The 15,271-nt window shown below is 35.7% G+C and overlaps 2 protein-coding genes across 2 annotated transcripts; both read left to right on the forward strand.

The window, feature by feature from the left end:
- The first annotated feature begins 3,086 nt into the window (after positions 1-3,086).
- Positions 3,087-7,844, forward strand: LOC117934157 (binding partner of ACD11 1-like). Its single transcript, XM_034855794.1, has 5 exons — positions 3,087-3,193; positions 5,213-5,316; positions 5,556-5,631; positions 6,894-6,977; positions 7,071-7,844. The coding sequence occupies exons 1-5, from the start codon at positions 3,188-3,190 to the stop codon at positions 7,632-7,634; spliced, it is 834 nt and encodes a 277-aa protein (XP_034711685.1). The 5' UTR covers positions 3,087-3,187; the 3' UTR covers positions 7,635-7,844.
- A 5,435-nt stretch (positions 7,845-13,279) lies between these two features.
- Positions 13,280-14,758, forward strand: LOC117933948. The gene has a single exon (XM_034855535.1). It carries the CDS (start codon positions 13,280-13,282, stop codon positions 14,756-14,758), a length of 1,479 nt encoding a protein of 492 aa, XP_034711426.1.
- Positions 14,759-15,271: the final 513 nt, after the last annotated feature.

Consider the following 15,271-nt stretch of genomic DNA (forward strand, 5'->3'; position numbering starts at 1 on the left):
AATAGCGCATTGCAAGGTCTTGAACCTGCCAACGCAGGCTCGGTGGTCCCATGTTCTTGCATTACCTCTTTACTCAGTTCCTCTTTTGCTGCTATTACAGTAACAAGCTGATGCCGCTTTGCCTTCTCAATTCAACCAAGTGTCTACCATTGACCACTCATTAGCAGCCAGCAGGTTCCCTGAGTTGAGATCTTCGGCATCCTCTAATGGTGCCCACAACTTTCCTTTGGAATGATCGAAGGATGGCAGCTTGGATAATGGGTGCTATTTTGTTGACAGATTCGAACGCGTTGCTCTCTAGAGCTGTTACGGATTCATTGGCCATTGAGACTTTTGAGAAGAGGGTGTAAGATGTAGAGCATGGCAGTGTAATTGTGGCTGCTGTTGAAAAGATGGAATGCCAATGGGGAATGCAATAAACTTTGCACTTGCTGTTTTTGGGTTATCCGGTGCAATAGGCTGCATGCAAGTGTCAAAATGGTGAGGACGACAAAATCTGACCGCGGGACCCACCCTTTTTCTCTCATGAGACGCATGGCCACCTTGGGCGGGTCACTCTTTAAACAAATGTCTCAAATTCTCCGTCTTCACTTCCAATAGTTGTTTTTTTTATTATATATATATATGATTTTTAAGTAGTTTTCTTTTATTCCTTAACCTCCTCGTTATTTTATTTTATTTTGCTTTAGTATTTCGTTTATCATTTTATTTTTACTTTATTTTACTTATTTTACTCTCACTTTTTTTATTATTTTATTTATTTATTTATTTTAGTAATCCTAATGTCAATGAAATTTCTCTTTAATAAAATTTGCTTCCACTTTCTATTCGGAAAGCAATTTTCACATCCTTCATGATCCTTTTAAAAATGTTTTAAAAATAAGCGTGAATGAATTTTTCATAATTCCGGAACAATGGAATCTGTGATATTAATTCATGCAATATAAATCGGGCTTTGGTGGGGGCCCAACATATGTGATTTCCTTATGATTGATTGATTGTTTGTTTGATTTAATTGCCATGTATGATCGATTTTATTTTGCTCTATGACATGCTCGAAATCATTCCTTAATTGTGCACTAACCTTATTTTTATGATAGCGCATCGATCGTTCGCGACCCAGGTACGTATATTCTCGCATCACGGTCACTCCTTATGCTTGTTTCTAATTCCCATACGTATAGGATTGATTTGAGTATTCATTGACTTTTTCATTGGTCGCCATGTCAGCTTCATTTTATTAGTAGAGACCTGACTTTAGGGACTTAGAGGGGTGCTACGGTCTCTACCGTACCTTCCCGATAAGTAACCTGACCCCCGAACCCGATCCGATTTTTCGTAGATCACCTTTTCCAAATAAGGAGTCACACTTAGAGTTTTTCTTTCTTATTTTGTTTACCCTTTTAAAAATAAAACAAAAATAAGTGGCGACTCTAAGTCATTTTCAAATAATCAATAAAAATCAAATTTTCAAACAAAATCGAGCTCGCCATCGAGTGGGAAACGCATGAGCCGAAATGCGGGGTCCACAGATACCGATTCAAGAGATATAAGGTGCGCCAAAGTGACTCAACATTGTAGACAGTTTACATAAGATGATCTTCATCGCAATGTCACAATATGAGTTTTATAGATTTATTTTAGTTCATTAAACTAAAAAAAAAAAGACTTAATATGAAAGTCATGAAAACATTACTTTTCCTATAAGTTAATATTTTGACTTACATAGAAAACTATTTAATGCTTTATAAGACTTCTACGGTATCAATATTTTCTTTTCAAAAAATTCAAATAAATAAATAAAAAAAGTTTGTGTAAGGGGGTGTTTGGTAAATACTTATTATTTAATGACTTTAGTTGACTTTAAGTTAAAATATACTTAAATTATTGACTAAAAATTTATTACTTAAGTTGATTTTAAGTTAACATATACTTAAATTATTGACTAAAAACTTATTACTTAATTCTAAATAATCAAATTAATATATTTATCCTCATAAATTTGATATCACATTTTATTTTTTCTCCTATTTGATGTAAGATACCACAATTTGATAATAAAAATATTTTTTCCTTTAATTTTACATTACTTGGGAGTGAATTAGTTTTATTTCTAGTTCAATTAATTGATATCCATTTTCAGCATTGCTCATTGGTTTTTTTAAATGGAAAGAGGAATTAAATCTCCCTCTTCAAGTAAATTTTTTCTAAGAAAAGAAAAAAAAAAAGACTAAATTTCTTAATTCAAGAGGAATAGTATTAATTAAATATATTAATTGGACTAAGTTCAAAAAAGATTGAGAAACAAGATCACAAAGAAAAAACCCTAGAAGATAATCAATGAAATCTTATTATATATGGTCTTTAAACTCTAAGAAGAGATTTTATTTTTACTATTGTGTAGCTACATCATACCTTAATTATAATGTTCGCCCATCATATAAAATAAATAAATATATCAGGAAAATGGTATCGTAATGTATCAAATTTTGATAATTAAATATATATGAGAAAATCTGAGCCGTTAAAGAGGGTTTTATGCTAGAATAATATATATTTTTAAAAATCCTAATATAAAAAATAATTTTAAAATTAAGATATTTTTCAATTTCAAATAGAATTCGTCTTTTAAAAAAATGAGTTTAGTGTTAAAATAAAAAAATGATGAAAATATCATATTTTTGTATTTATCTTTTATATAATTATATTTTAATAATATTTTTTTAAAACAACAATATTTTTTTATTTTAAAAATTTTCATTAAATAAGAATATAAACAAATGAAATTAGAGTAGAAGATACAAATAAATAAGAATATAAGTATAAATAATGAGATCCAAAAATGTATATGACACGTTGCCTTTTTGATAAATATAGAAAAAGAAGATTTTTATTCTCTAGTCGTAGCTATTGAATTATTCTAATACCACCTGTTAACATTTGTTACATCAGGTGGATATTAAATTTCATTTGAGGCATGTTTTTATAAGGAAAAAAAAGGGGAGAATTTCACCTCATCCAATCAGAAAGAGACACGTGGCTTCGTGTGCAAACCGGAGGGTAATGAAATGGAGAGAATCGAGTACTGATTTCTTCTATACATCATTAAATCTTGACATTTTCCTTCGAGAAATTCTTCACGAACCGAAATTTTCTGAGTTCCCAATTGATCTTCGAAGCTCTACTCATGGCGGTTAGTCTCCAAATCTCTTCTTAATTTTCCTCTGTTTTCTATAATTTGTTTGGTTGCTAGGAAAATCTGGAGGAAATGAAGGGAAATCGGAGTTCTTTTTGAAAATTTTGTTTTCTACTGTTCTCTTCTGGTTTCCTGGCAGCCAGACTGAGGTTATTGGAATTGGATTCGTGTTTTTGTTGAATCTTTAATTGATTTGATTTGATTTGAAGTGTGTTGCATGTGCTCAGATTAATGGCTTCGGATCTTGAGTAGTTTTTGCTTTGTGTTGTTTGTTGAATCTGTTTGGTTGCTGAGAAAATATGGGGGAATGATAGGTAAATGAAGTTGAATGAGATTATTTTGAAGATTTTGTTCTCTATTGTTTTCTGAGCAGCCAAAGGGATGGTTGTTGAAAGTGGATTCGTGTTTTTGTTGAATACCTATTGAATGTGATTTGGAAGTTGTATGTGCTCAGATTGATTGCTTCTGGTGATGAGTATTATTTTTGTTCAGGAAATCGAGGTTGAATGAGATTTTTCTTGATTTTTATTTTTTGTTTCTGTTATTTTCCTCTGGTATCCAAGTAGCCAAATTGATGGTTGGTTATGTCTTGTGTTGAATCTTTATTGGATATGATTATAGACGGTCAAATGTGCTCCAATTAGTTACTTCAGATTGTGAGTGGTTTTTGTGTTGCCTTGATAGTTGACAATTTTGTGTGCGATTGTTCATATATCTGCTTCATAGCAGCAGATGACTGCTTCCGTTCTTCTTCGGTTTGTTTGTGAATTTGGATTTTGCAATCACAAAAATAAACAGAATAAAATGGTTGAGTCAATGAATGAAATTGAATAACGAATAACTGGATTAGTGAGCTTGAAATGGTTTAGATGGACCCCTTACTTAAAAGATATTAGATTCAGTAGAAAGGTCTGGGATTGTGAATTTGCATGAAAGATCTCAAATCATGGACTTGTGTGAAATCCCTTCTTTCATTCATCTGCCACAAGATTAGTGATTTCATGGACTTGGGCTTCGGTCTTTCATATAGAGCTTGAAAATGATTTTCTTAGGAATGTTTTCATTTTCAAAAATGAAAACAATGATCTTGTTCATTTTGGAGTACTTTTAATTTCTAAAGTGTATACATATTTGAAAACATGAAAAGAAAAAAAAAAAAAAGCTTTAACATTTCCTAAAAATGACTGGATTTTAAAATATCTCCAAAAACGGTTTCAAAATTTACTACCAAATGCATATCCTATGTTGTATTCATTCTTCCAGTTCTTGGAAATAGAGAGTAGTTCTTATTTCCATGAAGAAAATAATCCCTAAAACATATGTTGGTTTTGCATATTTATATTAGATCTTCTGCATCTAGTCTTCTAGATAAGTTCTGCCATGGTGCCTCAAAAAAAGAACTAGTTGATTGATTGACATCTTACTTTGATGATGTGGCATGTCTAGTGGTCATCTATATCATATAAGATAGAATAAAAGGGCTAAAAAAGTTGAAGAATCCTCTATTCACATTCAATGACAATTGGCAACTTTGCAACACTTGTTTAAAGCGTGTGAGTTTCTTTGTTTCTTAGTGTGATTAATTAGGAAAATTATGAAATAGATCAGGTTTTTTAATTAATGTCAAATGAATGTGTGATTGTGTGAGGTCTGTAATTCAAAATAAAGGGATTGTAAAAGAGGATAAAAACATGTCTACAAATAAAAAAGTCCCATCCACATGGAAAACTCGTTGCCTGTGCATGTGGGAAACTCTCTTTTCTTACTGTAGTGGGCCTAATGGCTTTATCATGAAGAGTCAATGTATAAAACAAAACTGACATAAAAAACCACTCAACTCCTATGTCTTTAAACCACCCACAGACCATGTACACATCCATCTCTACTGTGATGTAAAATAATTACCTTCTACTTGTGATTATATATGTGTATGTATGAAACTCCTATGTGGTATTATGCACTTTCTAATTATACAAGCATGCTTTCCATCTTGTGCATTGTTCTTGTTGATTACAGATAAGCACGGTGAAAGTCAGCAATGTCTCCTTAGGTGCATCTGAACAAGATGTAAAGGAGTTCTTCTCCTTTTCTGGTGAAATTGAATATGTGGAAATGCAAAGGTTTGCTGTTTTAAGTAACTTTGATGTTATTTGATTTATTTCACTCTTTATACTCTGTTTGGTTGGATGGAAGTTGGTGAGGAAGAGGAATGAAACTTTGAAACTTATGGCAGCTTTTTTCTGCTCTAAGTAGCTTATGATTTTAATTTTCTTTTCCTCCATCTTCTTTGAAACCAGTCAGAGTAGTGTTGGATTATGGCTCAAGCTTCTCATGTAGTTTATTCCTTCTTTCTTCCCAGTGAGAATGAACGGTCTCAAGTTGCATATGTTACCTTCAAGGATACCCAAGGGGCAGAGACTGCAGTTCTTCTTTCGGTGCATTCACTTCTCAAGATCTTTTAACTTATTCCATTGTTTTACTTTCTGTTATTGAACTTGCTAACTTTTCACTTTGACTTTCTATAACTAAGTGCTTGTTTGGTTACACTTCCTGTTTTTCATTTATAAAATTAGATTAAATTAATAAATTTTATATAAGATTGAAGATCTCTTGAAAGGTTTTATATTGAATAAGTAAAGATTTTAAAAAATTGAGGTATGAAAAAAATTTTAAGACCTCAAATTTAAAAATTTTTGAAGGTTATTTTTATGGACATAGGTAAAATCTATATTTTTTTTGTACAAAATACTCTATTTTTATATAGAAGTTTTTTGTTGTAAAAATAAAAAACAGAAAGTGTATCCAAACTGACTAAACTTTTACATATTCCCATATGTCCAATTTGATAGCCATTGTTGTACTTGTACATTAGGCATTATACCAAACTTTATGTTCACTTTGGTGGTCACCACCTGGAACTACTAATGCTGTGAGGTTTCTAATGGAGGTTCACAGTTGTACTAGACAAGCATTCTTGCTTTGTTTTGATCCTGAGGAACCCAATTTCACAACTGGTTTAATGGTTGATACTTCATTTACTTTTGTTTGAGGTGTCAATTCTAAATGCCTTTAAATAGCCCTAGTTACCTTTATTCTGTGAGCTTTACCCATGACTGGACCCTTTTCTTTTTCATCAATTGGTCATTTTCAATATCAAAGAAGTTGTATCTCTAAAGACTGGATGATGATCTCTTCACCAATGCCCTTGTCCGAAGAGTTCTGGTCTGGGCTTGTTGAATGACTTTCTTTCTGATCATTTAGTAGACACAAAAATTTGTATTACAGGGTACTGGAAAAGTATGAATTTCCATTTACCATCCAAGTAGCATCAAATTCCTTATTTTGAAATATTATGCTGTACTTTCAATTCCTTTTTCATGGTAGGTGGGTTGTCTCTTTTTTGATGGTTTTTTGATGGTCAGTCTCTGATTACTGTAATCCCAGCTGATCTGATGTCCTCTGCATCTATTTTTATCCTCATTAAATCTCACTGTACCCTGCTTTAGTTCAAGAGGTCAAGTTTTCTAAATCCCATGATTCCCATCCCTGGTTGTTCTTATCCTGATGTTATTTCTCCATTTCAATTTGTCTAAACCCCATGATTCCCATCCCTGGTTGTTCTTATCCTGATGTTGTTTCTCCATTTCAATCCTTTCTCCCCTATAATGAAGCCATTCTGTATTTCTGTGTTTTCTAGGGAGCAACAATTGTTGATATGTCTGTTATAATAGCGCCGGCACCTGATTACAAGCTTCCAGCTGCTGCTTCTGTACAGCCTAGGGCAACTGAGAATCTTATCTAAGAAGGTCATTCTTTGCAATCTCAGAGGCCAAATTGATATCAGTTTTATGATCAAACTGCTTAATCTCCTCAGGCAACAGAGAACACAAATGTGGGGGCTGGTGAATCCCCCCTCCAAAAGGCTGAGGACGTTGTCAGTGGTATGCTAGCCAAGGGCTTCATTCTGGGGAAAGACGCACTCAACAAGGCAAAGTCCTTCGATGAGAGGCACCAATTCACCTCCACTGCCTCGGCAAAAGTCGTATCTCTGGATCAAAAAATTGGCCTCACCGACAAAATCAGCATGGGCACAACCCTGGTGAAAGACAAAGTTGGGGAAATGGACCAGAAGTTCCAGGTTTCTGAAAAAACCAAGACTGCCTTTGCAGCTGCTGAGCAGACAGTTAGCAATGCTGGTTCAGCCATCATGAAAAACCGTTACGTCTTGACCGGTGCTTCATGGGTCACCGGAGCCTTCAACAAAGTCGCCAAGGCAGCAGGAGAAGTTGGGCAAAAGGCAAAGGAGAAGGTGGCTGAGGAGGAACAAGGAAGAAGCGTGGGGCAAGGCTATTCTCAGATTCACGAGTCGGAATCCCCGAAAGCTGCTACGAGTGAGCAGCCTTCCAAGCCAGCCCCGGCTCAAGGTTTGATCCTTTAACTTCCTCAAACTCAGTGTAAATGAGAGAGAGGATTGGATCTTTATCCTCTTCAGATTGCCTGCTCTTTTTCTTCCGCATGAATGTAGGAAATGTAGAATAGTTTGACATATAAACTGTTGAAAATGGCTGCTATACATGACTTCAAATTTGATGATTCTGTTTTATTCAATTCCTTTTATTTAGATTTATGTAGTGCTAAATTCATCTTCCGTCTTTGTTGAGAATCTTGTATTTTTATCACGCTTTTATATATGGTAGTACGTAAACATGTGATGCATTGTGAGAGTGTATATGCATGATGTTATAATGTTGCTTTCATAATTTAGTGGTATCATCATCACAATACAAAATTTATTAAAATTAAAATTTATTGGTAATATAATCTTTAAGTCGGTGTTCTTTTAATACAAAATTTAAAATCTCATTTTAATAATTATTTTTGTATTAAGGAATTAAGTTGGCATGTTTATAGATAGATATATCAAATATATTATCAATAATATTTTATTATATTAATATATAAATTACAATTTATTATGATAATTTTAGAGAAGTAGAATATCAATAACTTAATGCTTGAAAATTAATTAAAATTTTTAGATTGTGTTTAGTTTGAGAAATGTTTTCTAGTTTTCATTCTCTATTTTCATTTTTTGCCTTTTTCTTTCTTGAAAATATGGCTAATTAAGAAAAGTGAAAATTTCTTTCTTTTTTTTTTTTTTAATTTGTAAAATCTTGTTTGGTTTTAAAAAAATTGTGAAATTTTATATAATTTATATGTCATCTTACTAGATCTATTATCATAATAGATAATATGACTTCTTTTATAATATGGATAATGTGATATTATGTAACAACAATTATAATAATAATTTATATTATATATTATATTTTATATACATTAATATTATATTGTATTGGTTGATTATCTTTTTTTTTTTTAAATATTTTTTATGCAGTAATATTTATATTCATAATATATGATTTTATTAATTTCTTTTTAAAAGGCTTTTTGCTTCTTTTGTTTGTTTTTTTTTTCTAAAGAAAACTTTGAAAATATTAAATTGAGGTTTTTGACTTTTTCCATTTTTTGAGCAAAAATATCATCCAAATGTGTTTTCTTTGAACATGAAAACATAAAATAGTCCAAACGAGCAACCCTTAATTTTTAATAATTAATAATGATTTGTAACTCTTTAAAGATATTATGATTGTGAAATAATTTATATTAAATTTGAAAGTTTATATATTTATATTTATTAATAAGGATAGTTTGTTTAACATTTATTTAAAGATAAAATTATTTAGATATTTTAAAATTAATTATCACCTCTTGCTATCGTGGCATGATCGTTATATCCCTATGTATCCTAGCCTTGTACAATACCATTATCTATTCTTTTCGTCATTTTCCAAATTGACCAAGAAGAGTTTGAGAAGTTTGAACCCAAGGTGTGTCTTGACATGACGAGGGTGGCTTATGATGAGCAAGTTAGTTATTTGCATGACGAGATTATTGAGTATTGTATGGTTGAGAGGATCATCTTTGAGATTAGAGAGAGTATTTGAAGGGAGGCCTTTCAAATGATTCTAGAGATTTGGTATGATTATATTTGGATGGATACTAGTCTTTAGTACCAATTATTTGAGATAGTTTGAGAGCACGATGTTTGAGGTTGTGGTTAGAAGAGGTGTGACCATCATTTTATGAGTTTATTTGTCTTATCCTTTTTGCACATAGTGTCACTCTTTGCTAGTCAATCGAGTCATACATACTTAACCTTTTCATTTATCACCTTACTTACCTTTTTTTCTCACATATTATTTAAGAAATTATATAATATTTGAATGAGTGGTGGAAGACAGTTTTTATTCTCCCAAATTTTCATCTTCTTTTGTAATTATTTGTGTTTCTCTTTTAAGCATATTAGACTAAACCTATTAAAAATTTCATATGGAACCTTGAGAAAGCTTAAACCTTGTTTTTCCTCTGAGAGAATCATATTGTGGACCCCGCATTTCGGCTCATGCGTTTTCCACTCGATGGCGAACTCGATTTTAATTTGAAAAATGGTTTTTATTGATTAAGGAAATGACTTAGAGTCGCCACTTATTTTTGTTTTATTTTTTTTAAAAGGGCAAACAAAATAAGAAAGAAAACTTTAGGTGTGACTCCTTATTTTGGAAAAGGTGATCTACGAAAAATTGGATCGGGCTCGGGGGTCAGGTTACTTATCAGGAAGGTACGACAAAGACCATAGCACCCCTCTAAGTTCCTAAAGTCGGGTATCTACTAATAAAATGAAGCTGATGTGGCAATTGATGAGTAAATCAATGAATATCCTGAATGATCATGCACACATAAGAATCGAGACATGCATATAGAAAGACCAGAAAGGGAGTGGATGCGCACCTGGGAGATAAGCCACAATGTGCTATCAAGAGATAGGGTTAGCGCATAATAATGAACATGAAATATGTCACTTAAAACAAAAATAACTGAATGAACAAGAGAGGCAAAAGACGTACCTAAGTGATGAGCTCATTTATTTCATGGGAAACAAAGGTTAGTGAACAAATTCAGAGCAATCGTGTGCATAACATAGAACAAAATGAATCACTCATATATAGCAATCAAAACAACCAACCAATCAATCAATCAGTCATAAAGTCACATATGTCGGGCCCCCACCAAAGCCCATTTATTTTTCTTAAGAATTTCAATCATTAAAGTTTAATTCTTCAAAACTCCGATTCTTAAATTTAGCTATTTGAAATTCCAATTGTCCTATCTCCGAACTTAATTTTCAGTTTCCCATGCTCCAATTCCCGTATTTATCCTGCTACTTATTCATTATCATTATCCTTATCATCTTATTCATTATTTCTATAAATTCTGCCTTCGAATGATTTCTAAGATTTCCAATTTTTATACATCAACTTTCATAATTTCTACGCCTCAAATAACCTACGATTCAGATTCCTTTCGAAATTTAACTCCCATAATCCCAATTTTCGTAACTTAATTTCTCTTAAAAATCCCGAACTTTCAAATAATTCTTTAAAATCCCGATTTTCTTTCAAATTTAAAATCTAAAAGTTCTCATTCTTACATTTAATTCCTAAAAATCCAATTTTCAAATAATCTCTAAAACTCCATTTTTTCAATTAAATTTCAAAAATCTAGTTTTCCTTCGAACAATTTTAATCCCTGCTTAGTGATACATGTGATATGTTTTGTGCTCGTTGCCCAGGTATATACCCATTTTCCCTCTAATCGTTGTCTATCCATGTCTCGATTCTTATGTGTGCATGATCATTTAGGATATTCATTGATTTACTCATCAATTGCCACATCAGCTTCATTTTATTAGTAGAGACCTGACTTTAGGGACTTAGAGGGGTGCTATGGTCCTCACCATACCTTCTCGATAAGTAACCTGACCCCCGAGCCCGATCCGGTTTTTCGTAGATCACCTTTTCCAAAACCAGGAGTCGCACTTAGGGTTTTTCTTTCTTATTTTGTTTACCCTTTTAAAAATAAAACAAAAATAAGTGGCGACTCCAAGTCAATTTTTCTTAATCAATAAAGATCATTTTTCAAAATCAAAATCGAGTTCGCCTTCGAGTGGGAAACGCATGAGCCGAAATGTGGGGTCCACAAAATGGCGGCTCCACTGGGGATCGTTTAGAAGGTCAAACTTGAACTTAAGATGAAGCAAATGTGGCGTTTGATGAGTCGATCAGTGGGTACCTATTTCTCGATTACACATTGAGAGTTCCCGATATCATTGGACGCATGCTTGGGTGTTTGTTTTTACTTGGGACATTGACATGTTGATTATGATGCTTGTTTATCTTGATTGAGGATCCCGATTGTGGTGATTTTTCCTGTGCTTCATTGTTATTATTTGTTCGAGACATTGATTTGCTATTTATGTTGACTGATCATCTTACCTTGCTTAGCATAGTGACCCTGTTTTTGCCATGTTTTGTTCTGATCACTTCACATGTATAGACTCACCATTGTATATCATTTGATTCGACATGATTGATTCTCTTGGTTGTATATGATCTTGATTATCATGGAGCATGCTATCATTACCGGATATTCTTCACGATTAGCTTGTGTGTAGATTTGGATGATATATACCTGTTTTGCATGACTATTTGTTGCATGACTCCTCTCATCCTGATGTGACTGCATGAGTTGCGTGTCTATGTGGACACACACTTATCCCCTTATTTCCAAGTCCCTAGTCTCGGTTGACATTGTTTTCCTTGATCTCGTATTTGATACGAGACTTGTTACTTTGTTTGCTCTTCGACCGAGCTAGTGATTAGGAGTAGGGTCTAGCGACGGGCTATATCGATGCACGGGAGCATTCTGGAGGAGAGCGACACTTTGATGACGATTGGAGTCCGATCATTGAAGACCTGTATAGCCCGGAGCTAGGTTTCATGGATATTTGTGTGGCCAGTGTGTTTCCTTTCCCGTTTTAGCTTTTTAGGGTTATCGGATGCACCCACACCGTTCACTGTGCACTCTAGTTGACCATTGAGCGTTGAGAGTTTGAGAGGCTTCACCATAGGAAACCCCCTAGGATGTTGAGGTAGTACATGTGTGGAAGTGATGACCACCTTGCATGGAAGCGCTCCGTCTCTTCGGAGGCGTGCAGAGGGTTGCGTACCATCAAAGGGTACGATCGCTTTTGCTAGGGATATTTTAAAGTCTACCCATATCCATTTAGAGCCACATTGACCTCGTAGGTTGAGCCGTAGATCCTTCGATTAGGACTCCCTTCCTCACACGTGGGTGCATCTGAGGGCTTTCAGAGCCTTTAAGGTCATAGTTTGGATTTGACACTCCCTCTTTTTAGTCTCCAGTTGAGTGCTCAGAGATTGATTTGAGTTTGAGTATCGGTTTGATCACCTTTATCGTGTCACCTTGGATTATGTTTTTCACTCGATGAGTTTGTCATGTTTTCTCCATAGGGCTTTCGTTTTTCTTTCTTGGCTCGACGAATCCTTTCATTTTGTTGACACTCACTCGATGCTTCGGGATATGTTCATTGATCATGATCATCTTTTCACACTGTACACCTATCACAAGCTCGATACCTCATTCTTTGTTTGATCCTTGATTTAATTTTCGACTCGATGCTCATATGTTCATTACAGAAAGGTGAAAGACGCATTTTCATATTCACACTTTTTTTAGAGAGTTGCCTTGATCACCTTACCACTTTTTCTCTTATGGAGCTCGAGTCGAAAGTTGAGTTAAAGATATATGTTTATCGATGGAGTACCGATCTCGTGATAGTGTGTTTTTCACACCCCTTTTATCTTGGATTATTGATGGAGATTTCTCTGGTCACATTTGTAGCCATCTCGCAGTGGATATCTTTATGACTCTGGAGTTTTCGTCATGTATCCAGATTTTGGATTGCCATCTCAGGACCATGTGCTTGCATGATTGTATTGTCGTCTTTTAGAGTTTTACCTCGTGTCCTTCATCCGTTTTGTTTGCATTGTAGGGAGTCAGTTTAGGAGTCGGTCGAGTCTGGAGCCACATCATTGGGGGAGAGTTGGAGGTCGATTGATCAGAGCAGATTCATATTTGAGTTCAGACAGTTCAGTTGAGATGTCGGACGAGCTAGCTTCCACACTTGCTTCTATTCAGGAGTTCATGGCAGGGGTTAGTAGACGTTTGGATCGGATAGAGAGTTCTTGTCAGGATCATCATCCAGTCGACATTAGCACTGACGATACAGTTCCCCATGTACCTCAGACAGCGCAGGTTTTTCCACCCAGGACTTCACATGGCGTTCCATTCCATCTATCAGATCATTGTGAGATTGCTCCACCACCTGTTGTCACAGTGCCACCTCCCATGGTTCCTACTATCGAGGATACTCGATTAGCCGAGCAGGAGGCCAAGGTTGAGAGACTTGAGTCCATGATGAGACAGATTAGATTGCAGGACGGAGGTTTGACTTGGGATGACAAAGACGGCATACCAGTGGCTAGCTTGCCTGCCAAGTTTCGCATGCCAGACATCGAGCGTTACAGTGGGATTGGTTGTCCCAAGATCCACTTGAGACTATACAGCACAGTCATGAGGGCACATGGTATAGACGATGCGCAGTTGGTGGCCCTCTTCCCTATGTCACTTAGTGGAGCAGCTCAGAGGTGGTTTGCTTCGATTGAGCCTTCGAGACTCCGCACTTGGGGGGATGTGGCTCATGAGTTCCTGACTCAGTTTGCTTTCAGTGCCGATATTGATGTATCTAGACGAGAGTTGGAGGCCACCAGGCAGAGGCCAGATGAGTCTATTTCTTCCTTTGTCACTCGTTGGAGGGCAAATGTGGCTGGTATGATAGACCGGCCTAAGGAGCAGGATCAGATTGATATGGTTCTTTGGAACCTACAGCCGAGGTTCGCGAGACGTCTTGTGGGCGTCCCATTTCAGGACCTCAAGAGTCTGGTTCAGGCAGCTTTCAGTGTTGAGGAGGCCATCGCTCGAGGATTATGGACAGATGCTGCTCCTTCCCCTGATAGTAAGGGGAAGAAGCCGATTGGATCATTTGGTAGATCTGGAGTGGTTGACGCTATTAGCTATCAGTATCGGAGGCCCGCACATCACTCGCCTTACAGACCTCCTCCAGTCAGGGCTCATTTCCCTCATCCACAGTATCAGTATCAGCCGGATTATGTTCAGGAGCCTTACATTGCTCAGACTAGCATGCAGCCACGACCACCGCATCCGAGAGTCGCTACTCACTCGCCACTTAGACCATATGCACAGAGGCCAGCGAGACAGTTCACTCACTTGGGCATGACTTTGACTAGAGCTTTTGAGAAGCTCAGAGATGGTGGTTTGATCGTTCCTTTGACGCCACACCCTTTACCACATCCTATTCCTCCACATTTTCGCTCTCATGAGCATTGCTTGTATCATCAGATTCAGGGACATGATACTGAGTGTTGTTCGGCACTCCATCATGCGATACAAGACTTGATCGATTCGGGGTTGGTCAACTTGGTTGGGCCAAGTGTGACCACCAATCCTCTGCCTACGCATTCTACACATGTGGTTCCTCCTCCTCCTAGTCTTCAGTAGATTGATTTGGATGTTGATGGTATTGATGGTCGCATGGTATTTTGGGACACCTCGGGTTGGGGACTTTGTTTTAGTTGACATGGGTACATCATTTTGCAGCGATTTAGCTCAGAGCACCTTCCATTTTGATTTATGGTCGTCATCAGAGTCGTTCTCGTTCTGTCGGGTCCAGTGTTTAGCTCATCAGAGTCGCTTTGTCGAGTCCAGTTTGGTTCAGAGTCGTTGTTTGTAGTTCATGTTGAGAGTCTAATCTTTTGTAGCCCCCTATTGCTTCACACATGATGTACTCATTTGGTTCATTTAGTGATATGATCTTTTTACTTTGAGTATGTGTTATTCTCTTTTCTAATGAGTATGTTTTGCATATCTTGCGTTGATGTGTGCTATGCTTTTGATTTGAGACATATTTTCACTTATACATCATGATCACTTTAGTCTGACATATCATGGAGGATATTAAGCCTTTTGACCTAGGATTAGGAGATCAACCTAGGGAGTTCGAGACTGTGACCC

The sequence above is a fragment of the Vitis riparia genome, chromosome 16 (genome assembly GCF_004353265.1).
Source record: "Vitis riparia cultivar Riparia Gloire de Montpellier isolate 1030 chromosome 16, EGFV_Vit.rip_1.0, whole genome shotgun sequence".
Lineage (NCBI taxonomy): Eukaryota > Viridiplantae > Streptophyta > Magnoliopsida > Vitales > Vitaceae > Vitis > Vitis riparia.